The 11157-nt window shown below is 45.9% G+C and overlaps 1 protein-coding gene across 7 annotated transcripts in view; it reads left to right on the forward strand.

The window, feature by feature from the left end:
* LOC121683409 (neurobeachin-like) overlaps nt 1-11157 on the forward strand; it is a 284145-nt gene that overhangs the window by 142197 nt on the left and 130791 nt on the right. For all 7 annotated transcript variants that reach the window (XM_042063032.1, XM_042063026.1, XM_042063027.1 and 4 more), the window contains 3 exons: nt 1466-1598; nt 4336-4463; nt 9976-10037. In XM_042063032.1, the coding sequence (XP_041918966.1) occupies nt 1466-1598; nt 4336-4463; nt 9976-10037 (323 nt within the window). The remainder of the gene's footprint in view (nt 1-1465; nt 1599-4335; nt 4464-9975; nt 10038-11157) is intronic.

Below are 11157 nucleotides of genomic sequence, written 5' to 3' on the forward strand. Positions count from 1 at the left end.
TTGCCTGCAATCACTCTGACACACACACGCACACTCTCATACACAGATGCAGCCAATCGAAGTACACAAAGGTTACATCAGTGGAATGGCATTGCAGTGATTCACACACTGCCGTGTCACTTAGCCAATGTAAGACAAATGAACGTAGACAACACAAATCTACTGCCACAGGTACAGCTGAATCCATTCAGTTCCGTTCTCATAATGATCCCAATTTGGACTATAATGACTGTCCAGACACATTCTTGTGCTACATTCAAGGCTATTATTGTCACAAGGCTCTCTCTGTTGTGAATGGAGCCTAACTAAATTACCCAGGGTAATTAGGAGGCCCTTTGATGCCATTCTGGGAGTAATTGGTAAAGAGCTGTAATTTTGTGCAGGAGCTACATCTAACCACTAGATGGCTCTCTTTACTTCTGGAAAGCTGAAGCATTATCACATTGTGATGGGGTTGAGGAGACTAGCATCTTTGTGCTACTGATTTGACATGATTATAGCTGTAGCAATGCACACATTCAGTTGAGATGAGAAGATAATTTAAGTGTGAATTTAGTATCCTAGAAACCACATTTATTGAATATGGACATAACAAATACACTATAAATAATATGTATATGTATTTTCAAAAATCAATCATCTTACATTTCACCTTGTTCTGCCTGGTGCTTGATTCCTCTGGTAGTTTAATTTTGGAATTTTAGAGGGCTTTGCAGAATACTTTATAATTGTAATTATTTTTTGAAAGTACTTATCATTACTATCAAGTTGATTAAACAAAGGACCAGATAGATACATATTGTGAGTGGAGGACATCTCATGAGTAGAGTTTGGTGGTGTAGGAGGAGGGGTGTGGTGGTGGGTTCCATCTTGTGTCGCCTCACCCTGAGGTGACTAGAGGCTGTCTGTCTGTCTGTCTGTCTCTCCCTCTCCCGCTCCCTCTGTGAAAGGCCCCAGTCAATCCAAAGGCCATTAAGAGCTCACACACCTTCACCAGCACACGGCCATCGCTGTTAAAAATACCCACAGCCTCACAGCAGGAATGTGAGAAATGTGTCAGGGTGTGTGTGTGTGTGTGTGTGTGTGTGTGTGTGTGTGTGCGTGTGTGTGCGTGTGACTTTTTATCAAACATGACACAGATTGCACATACACATCAAATACACACATGCAAATATGAAATATACACATCTGAAGAATAGCTGCTTTATCTAGATGATACTCTTTTGCCATTTAGTTAATAAAAAGGATACACAGCTCTTATGTTTACACACTAAAGTATTGAAGCATTAGATTATTCATGGACTGTTTTTCTTCCTGTATTATACTGTATATCTGTCTCTTGTTATGTGTGTCTTAACTACTGTATGATCACACCCATACACACAGTATGTGTTAAAGTCAGTGATATGTTCCAGGCCCGTTACCCGAGTGTGTCTTACCCATTCTGTGTGTCTGTGTTCCTCAGGTCCGACAGAAGCGGCCTCCTCTTCCACCAACTCCTCCACCTCGTCCAGCTTTGTGAACGGAGCCACCAGTAAGAACCTGCCGGCTGTGCAGACTGTAGCTCCAATGCCTGAGGACACCATGGAGAACATGAGGTTGGCTTTTATAAAAATGAATGCATGTGTGTGTGTGTGTGTGTGTGTGTGCCATCCCAAAAATATTCCATCCTCTGGTCTTTGTTTTACACCAATAGGTGTGTGTTTTACAACCCTTGTGCCTTTGACTAATGAGTGATATAAGATTTTCCAGTTTGCATCCCCATCCCAACTGCGTACATTCTTATACTGATGTGTGTATATTCTTTTATATATTCCACTTAATTAGCATTGAATATTCTGTAATATTTTGTGGGGTGTCGTGAGTATCCTTCGCCCTAAGTGATGGAGTGTGTGTGTGTGTGTGTGTGTGTGTGTGTGTGTGTGTGTGTGTGTGTGTGAAGGACAGCCTGGGTCCTTCCTGTCAGGGTTGTTGTGGGAGTGATAATGCAGAGGAATCACAATGTGTGTAGTGGTTAGGGCCTGAGAGTGGGGGAGAGAGTGAAAGAGAGGAGAAGGAGAGAGAGTGAGGGAGGGAGAGCGAGGGAGAGAGAGAGATAGAGAGGAGTAGGAGAGGGCGGGCAGACAGCCACCACCTCGGGGTCCCTCGTCTCACCCCGCGCTAATGCCTTCTGACAGACATCTCACATCCCGCCCTGTCCTCCCTCTCTCTCTCTCTCTATCTCTCTCTCTCTCAGGCTCCCTTGTATTCTCATTCCATTTCTCGCTTGAATATTTTTTTGGTCGCCATCAACCTTTCTTCTTTCTTTGTTCTTCGGTCTCTCTCTCTCTCTCTCCTTCTCTCTCTCTGTTTTACTTTCTCCCTTTCGCGCCTTTTATCCCCCTCCCTCTCGTCCGCTCAAGGAATCGCAGATCAGTTGCCATGGCAGCAGTAACCGACATCACTTACCGAGCCCGCGAAGTCAATGATGGAACTGTCTAGTGGCAGCGCTGTGAAGCCTAACCTGCATTTTGCAAGGACAGAGAGAGCGAGACAGATAAACAGATAGAAAGAAGGAAAGAAAGAAAGAAAGAAAGAGAGAGAGAGATCGAGAGTGAGATCGAGAGGCACGTATATAAAGGGAAAAGACCGATATGCATTTTCAGCACCATACTGCCGCAGATGTTGTTTGCCATAGTATGCCATTGTATGTTCTTTCTCCCTCATGGGAGCGAGCTCTGGAAAGCATGGCGATAAAAAGAATAAAACAGTCTTTTGTATCTTTTGTATCCACTACTGGACAGAATAATGACACACGTCCCTCATAGATTTGCATTTGTGTGTGGTGCATATGTGGCTTTTTATGTAAATGTGCTTACAGTTATTGTATGTGTGTGTGTGTGTGTGTGTGTGTGTGGTTACATGGCTGTGTTCTTGTGGCTGTTTGTTCACTTTATATATTTGCATGCATAGCATTATTTATTGTGTGTGTGTGGGTATGTTTGAGTGTGTGTGTCTGTGTGCGTGTGTTTAAGTGTGTGTGTGTGTGTGTGTGTGTGTGTGTGGTTACATGGCTGTGTGCTTGTGGCTGTTTGTTCACTTTTTATATATGCACGCATAGCATTATTTGTTGTGTGTGTTTGAGTGTGTGTGTGTGTGTGTGTGTGTGTGTGTCAGTGTGTGTCAGTGTGTGTGTGTGTGGGTGTGTGTGTGTGTGTGTGTGTGTGTGTGTGTGTGTGTGTGTGTGCGTGCATGTTTGTGCATGAATGCATGTGGGTGTGCTAGAAGGTACTGATACTTTTGAGTAATGTCTGCACTGCTTTGCTCTACTTTCTATTTAGAGCAAATTTAGGTTTGGTCTGTTTTGTTGGAGTAGCTCAAGCTATGTGTGTGGGAGTGTGTTTGTTGCCATGTGACTAGGACAGAGAAAGACAGAGATTATTCTTCTGTGTGTGTGTGTGTGTGTGTGTGTGTGTGTGTGTGTGTGTGTGTGTAAGCGTGTGTGTGTGTGTGTGTGTGAGAGAGAGAGAGAGAGAGAGAGAGACAGAAAGAGATTATTTGCTTGTACTGTATGTGCTTGTCTGTGCATAGTTTGTGTGTGCATGTAACCCTGTAGTTCATTATTAGGGGTCTGGTCTGTGTGTGTGTGTGTGTGTGTGTGTGTGTGTGTGTGTGTGTGTGTGTGTGTGTGAGTGCAGTGCAGTGCAATGCAGCTCTGAGCGGAGTTGTCTCTGTTTGAAGATGTGCTCTGCTGCCTGTCGAGAGATAAAAGGCCCAGATCTCTCCAGAAGTGTACTGCTCCTCTTCTCTGATTGGCTCTAGCAGAGCAACCCCAGCTAGCTCCAACCACCTCCCAGCATCCTCTGCTCCTCCTGAGTGCTAGGAAGGATGTCGAACTAGGGGTCCTCTTACAGTGTCCTATAGAAAAGCAATTTATCAAGGCACAGATTACTGCATGATTTTAGAATTTTTAGATGATTCAATTATGTCATTGAATGAAATGTACTTTGCTGTAGAATTTGTTCTTTTGGTTAAAACTTGTTAGTGTTACTGTGTTAGTATGCCTAGCCTTGACTGGTCTGGTCTTTGGACACTGACGGATTGTCAATGCAAGAGCTAATTACCACGGAAGGATTGTGTTTTGAAATGCCATTTAAATGTCAAATTATTAACATATCTTCCCCAATTCCCTCTCTCCTTCTCTTTCTCCCTATCTCTCTTATTCTTTCCTTCCCTTCCCTTGGTTCTCCCTTCTGTCTCTCCTATTTGTTGCTGTCCATTTCCATTCCAACTTTCTTTGCTTGGTTCTCCCTCATTCCTCTCTCTCTCTCTCTCTCTCTCTCTCGCTACCCCTAGCATCACCACTAAGCTGGAGCGTGCTCTGGAGAAGGTGGCCCCCCTGTTGAGGGAGATCTTTGTGGACTTTGCTCCGTTCCTCTCGCGCACTCTGCTTGGCAGCCACGGCCAGGAGCTGCTCATAGAAGGTACAGGTGCTATAGACCTCCCCTCTCTCCCTCCCTCTCTCTCTCTCCCTCTCTCTTTCTCCCTCTCTCTCTCCTTCTCTCCCTCCCCCTTTCTCTGGTTCTCCGTCTCATTTTGGGTCTGTCCCTTAGTCCACCGTTGCGTCAGGTCGCGCCATGTCACAACATGACAAGACACAGTTAATGCGATTCTTCCAGATTTCATAGACTGATTGTTGCTTTGCACTTAATCTCCCTTGTGTTTGTGTTTATCATTGTATATTTGTGCGTCTGTGTGTGTGTGTGTGTGTGTGTGTGTGTGTGTGTGTGCACGCGCGTGTGTGTGTGTGTGTGTGTATGTTTGTGTGTATTTATATATGTGTGGATTTAGACTGGTCCTACTTGGGTACTGGTTTATGTTGAGACTGACATTGTCAAGAGACTGACATTGTCAAGAGACGCTGCTATTTGTACACACTGTGTCATTACACTGACTTCATATCATATGCACCTACTGTGTGTGTGTGTGTGTGTGTGTGTGTGTGTGTGTGTGTGCGTGCGTTTCTGTTATCAGACCGTCCATCACACAGGTGGTTTGCACTGTGTCTGCAGGCCAGCAAACTCAATAGCAGTTTGTTCAAGAGGAGTGTGTGTGTGTGTTTGCCTGTCTGTCTGTCTGTCTGTCTGTTAATCTGTGCTTGGGGTGTGTGTTCCATATATTGCTGTGGGCAGACCACTACATAACAGTACATTACAGCACTACACACACACACACACACACACACACACACACAGACACACACAGGGTCATATGGCTGGAGCGGGCCTGTTAATATAAGGAACACTCAGACGTGTTGATGCCCAGACCCCAGAACACTGTTTTTATTCTGCGGCGCGGCGGCCAGCTAGCTGTCATTAGTCCACCCCATATACGTGATCCCGCTTGGAAAGTACAGCTCTCCTGCCAGATCTCCTCGCCCGCATGTTGGTTTAACGGCGTCAGTCCGCACCGAGGTGTCAATTTCATTGGCTAATTAGTGCAAAGGCAAACGAGCTGATGTGACGTGCAATCAAAATTCTCCCCCCTTTTAATAGCTGTCGAAATGGACCATGTCATGTCTTGAAATAATGTTAGCGTTGAGTGGAGTGTTTTTTTTTATTATTATTATGGATAATGTTTTGTTCTGTTATTTAAGAACTAAATCTTGGCTGGGTTAGAAATCCAGAGACACTTTTTGGCCAGACGTGAAAACTTTTTCAAAATGTTCCCAACATTCAGTCTGGTCTGTTTCCTTGTACTGCATATCTGGCCTACAAATCTCACTCCCACATATCATATTCTTGGCCAAGGTACTACTAAACTTGTCAGCCAAACATGCCATGGTTTAGACACTACAATTCACAATATCATAAAGAGAGAGGGACGGAGATAGCAAAAACACTGGTTGGCCACACCTCTGTTTTTGAAAATAACCAAATCCTCTTCCCATCCTGCCATCTCACAACATATAAACTTGCATGCAAACATCCATATTAAAACCTGAAGATAGGGCATCACTGCACCACATGAGAGAAGGGGAAAAGGTTGTTCTAAGCGGCAAAGAAAACCGCACGCTAGAAAAGAACGCCAGACTTTATCACCTCTTTTATAGATGGAGCCGACACCGCAAAAGCATCCGCAAAAAAGCAGTAACTTTGAAGTACCTAACAGTAGGAGGCTGAAGATTAGGTGGCATTACAGTTAGCCGGAGTGGCGTAGGGACAGCCTGAAGGAAGATTAGAAGTTGGATTATACATGACAAGCATCTAGATAAAAATACACAGCGATGAAGACGCCAGATTACAAACCAAACATTCTTGTTAGGTTTATTGTCCGGCGCATACAGTACGCCATATTTTGGAAAGTCCCAGTGGTTCTTGGAGAAGGACTGATAACTCACTGAAAGTTCAGCTGCTCCGACATTGGGTTGGGTTCGTTGGATTCCTGCCGAGGAGCCAAATCCTCGCTTTTGTGTCCGAAACTGAAATCAGTACACGCCTTGTTTTGTTATTTATGTCTCCCTACAGCTCCTCACAAATAAAGACTTTTTTATCAGTCAGTCAGTCATGGTCAGTCAGTCTTCATTGGTCAGTCAGTCTTCAAGTCAGGCTTACCAGCATAAAAAACATCATAATATCAGTCAACATAGAGACCAGAAAACTCAATTATCATTTGTATGATATACTGGTATAAAATGCAATGTTGGAAATATTTAGACCTAAAAATTGAACTATTATGGAATGAATATGTAGCTGATATAAAAAGCCCCGGCTTTGTTCTGTTGGCTTTTCTTTGTCTTGTTTTACACAAACACACCTACAGAAGGTTTCAGTGCACAAGCACAATCTCTTTCACACAGGCATATCATAGACATACAGCCATTCGAAACACACACATACACAACCATCCAACACACACACACACACACATTATCACAATAAATAAACCTTTGTGAAAAACACTCATACAAACACACACACACACACACATCTCACAAGACAAGGTTCACATGCAGAGATGGCACGTACCCTCAGGGGCCAAGGATTGGTGTGAGGAGAGGCGTGCGGTAGAACGTCAGGGCTTTGACACGTGTGAATATAAGTGTGATCTCAGCACCTCTATCTGTGAGGAGTCGCTGTCTATCTGACAGAAGCAGCCAATCTTTACACTTAACACCCAAGATGTCCCCCTCACAACAGGGATAACTTCACACAGCCAGTGTGAAAGGGAGGTAACACACACTTTGTACGCACACACACTCACTCCCTCTCCGCTGCATTGGTTACCATCCTCATATTGTCACTGGGGTTGAGATTGGTCTGTCAGACATATAAGACTCTGGAAGAGTCCGTTCCATGGGTCAGCCAGTCATTAGACTCACCTCTGAGGCCACAGTCGTGTGAATGCTGAATGTGTGGAGGGTTGATCACACTGGCCCTGCTGTCAGTCTCCAGGGTTCACTGGGGGAGTTTGTTTACCACTTGAACCCCACACATCCTGCCCCGGATAGGAGAAGAACATCATCTCAATCTCTCTGTCTGTTTTGCTCTCTCTCTCTCTCTCTCTCTCTCTCTCTCTCTCTCTCTCTCTCTCTCTCTCTCTCTCTCTCTCTTTCCAACTTCCCTCTCTCTCTTTCTCTTCAGCCCCCCCCCCCCCCAGCTCAAGTCTGGCCCCCTTCCTCAGCTGAAATACTATGTGGAAGTACATAGGCCCCTCCATTTACCAGTAATTACCAGTCATCCATCACCCCCCAGATTACTCAGGGTCGAGGCCTGCCTGCCCTCTGCCAACTCCCCGGTCCTCCCAGCGCCACCACCTCCCCTGCTCCTCCAGACATACGGGCAGCAGTGACGCGTATGTCCCACCGTGGGCGCGCGGAGCGTGGGGCGAGGCCGCCGCCCTGTCCAGAGGGGTGAACACTGCGCCTGTTGTCACTGGGCGCTTCTGTTGAGACTCCAACACCCCCACCCCCACCGGCCTCTAACTGCCCCCCCCCACCCCACCCTCCAAATCTCTGTCAACATCGTCAGTCTAACCAACAAGCTTGTTGGAGAGGGGAGGCTCTGGCCTTCCCACAATGCCGCATTCACCCTTGCCTGCTCCTTACGGGAAGTGGCTCTTGCCCACCCCGCCCCACCCTGCCACTTGCACTCTGACATGGCAGTTAACATCAGGCTCTTATTAATGGGTCATTTAGTGTAACGCATTGGGTCATGCATATTGTAGCAGAAGTGGTCATTGGTTTGGTAAAAGGGCATTTGTGTACACACTCTTGTGTATAGTCAGTCGCAAGTCCAGCGTCCAATTAAAAAAAAAAAAAAAAAAAAAAGACAACCTCTGGTTTGTCCAGCCGCACGCGGCCAGGGCCCCTCTGGAGTCACGTGACGGCAGCGTGTCAGACAGCCCGCTGACTTATAGCAGCGTCCAGTGAGAGCATGACCCCCCCTGAGGTCACGGGTCATGGGGTCAGCCTGTGGATGAAATAGGGAAGGCATCTTCCAGCCACCTCGGCCCACATAATGCATCCCTCTCACGCGCGTCTTCGTGAATGATGCTGGGGCTTTGGGATGTGGTGGTGGTGGGGCGGGTGGGGGGGGGGGATATGAGGATGTGCCCCCGTGTAAAATGCATGTTATCTGCCCCACGTGCTGCTCTTCAGTTTACCCCCTCGGGGGGTAGATTTACGGCGACCCCGGACGTTTTTACTAACTGTGGTGCTCTCCAGGGTGACTGGCTCTGCTAATCTGGGGGCTCTGGTATGCTGAACTGTGCATGCACCCTGTGTTTAAGGCGAGGTGCCAGGCTGAGAGCTTGCCGGGCGATGACAGAGGAGGAAGTCAGAGTTGTGTCCCGGTCAGGGTTTTTGTCACTGTTGTGTACATTCAATAAAACACTGCCCGCCCCTTAATCTTCGTCTATCTTCACCACAGGAAGAATTTATTCTCAAACCCAGGAATTATGTTGTAAGATTCTGCAGTGGTAATTTTACTTGTGAGTTAGCATGAATCTGGCCAATAAAGTGACATAAATAGTCTTGGGTGGCAATTTCCCTATATTATTGAGAACCCTTGCGCAGTAAACACTTTCATTGGATTTTGCCATTTTCTACCCATCGCGCCAGGGCTCTGACAGGAAAGCCTTTTCAGCACTCCCTCACCTCTTTTCTCATCCTTTCTCTCCTTTCTCTTCTCTCCTTTCTTTTTCTCTTTCTCTTCTCTCTTCCTTTCCTCTCATCACTTTTTCATGACCTTTATTCCCTCCTGTCATGTGAACACGGATTCCTTGCTGATTGTTATCTCATACGCAACATCCATTTGAGGTCCGTATCGAAGCACTGTATCAAAGATGACCTTGCTGCTTGCTTCTTATGTTTAGACTGGATTGTAGTCATGCTGACTAAGAGCTACGTTACCACCAGATGACTTTGATTAAGCACAGACAAAAGCAAAAAGTTTATATTGCAGCATATTGCTCATCAGATTAATGTCATATATCCCACTGACATATACATCATGATAGATTTGAAATAATAGCACATACTGTGGGCTTTAAGACCCAGTACTAAGTGTCTTGACCCGACTGTCAGGCTGAGTAAGTTGTTTATTTCATCAGGTATTTTTAGAGAGAGTTTCGAGGGGCGGAGAGGATGTGAGCTGCATCGATTGTAGCCAGGCAATGGCAGGGCTGACCTTTACCTACTTCAGACACATTCAGAGACCCACAGAGAAGGACAAGTATGAGCTCACCCACTCAGACAGTCCACTAAGGAAAAAAAGTCCATCATTCTCCAAGCCCACCTCTGCATGTAGGATGCAATTACAACAGTAAAGGCCTTTGCATATGGAAGTCTGTTATTTTGCCTGCTTTCTTGTTGGTTGTGTGTGTGTGTGTGTGTGTGTGTGTGTGTGTGTGTGTGTGTGTGTGTGTGTGTGTGTGTGTGTGTGTGTGTGTGTGTGTACGCTCATCCTGACTCCTTGCCCTTGTTTGCTCCTGCAGGTCTGGTGTGTATGAAGTCCAGTACCTCAGTGGTGGAGCTGGTCATGCTCCTGTGCTCTCAGGTAACCTGCTCTCTCTCCTCCCTTCCCATCTCTCTCTCTCTCCTCCCTTCCCATCTCTCTCTCTCTCCTCCCTTCTTATCTCTCTCTTATTTTCCCTCTACATCTAAATATTTATACATCCTCATTTCTGGCATCTACACTCTTTTCTCTCCTTCTCACCTCTTCCCTTTCTTCCCTCTCCTCCTTTGTTACCTTTCTCTTTCTCTCCTCTATATTCTCCCTTGTCATCCTTATATTTCTCTTTCCCTGTTCCCTGTCCTCTTCTTCATCCCCCTCTTCTTTTTTGCCCTCCACCACCAGCCCTCTGTCCCTCCATCTCCCGGCTGTTGTGGCTGTGGCACTGCTATCCTCCACATTATGCCGTGGCTTTGCAGTTGTGGGCGGCCAAGTCTGGTTGCCAGTCATGCCTTCAGCCACAGGATGCTTCACTAAGTGTCTCTCTTTCTCTCTCTCTCTCTCTCTCTCTCTCTCTCTCTCTCTCTCTCTCTCTCTCTCTCTCTCTCTCTCTCTTTCTCTCTCTCAGCTGCACAGCCAGTAGATGTTCTAGGAGTGTACTCTCCATCTGATGTAGATCATAGACGTTCCACAAGAGCGTCCATGCATATCCATTTCCAGACAAATTGATAGTTGTCATTTTTTTTGGATGCAAAGAGTGAGCACGACTTGTCTGTCGAAGAGCAAATATAATTTGTTTATTTGATATGCTGTGCAAATATCATCTGGTTTTGTTGTATGGAATCAATGTGCATAGCTGCCCACAAGAGAAATACAAACTTCTGTTCCATTTGTCAAACAAACACTCTCTTTTTTGTTGTATTGCTGCAATGCAAGTAGGAGAATGAAATGTCTGACGTAAACCAAACAGAGTTCCTGAAGAAGAAGTGAGCCGTGTCTCAGGCCATATTCATGTCTGTGTCTGGAAAGTGTAGAACCGCACCACGTCTGAAGATCAGCAGTTTAGAAATGATGGCTACCTCTGTAACTAGTCACATAGGAACAATAACAACCCACACACTCACAGCAGCTTCCTGCAACATAGAGGCCCCCACTCAAGTTAGAGCAGCCCCTTCTGAGAGGGACTGGAGCATAAAATGACACACTTCCTACTACACAACCCATT

Source organism: Alosa sapidissima, chromosome 15 (assembly GCF_018492685.1).
Source record: "Alosa sapidissima isolate fAloSap1 chromosome 15, fAloSap1.pri, whole genome shotgun sequence".
Lineage (NCBI taxonomy): Eukaryota > Metazoa > Chordata > Actinopteri > Clupeiformes > Clupeidae > Alosa > Alosa sapidissima.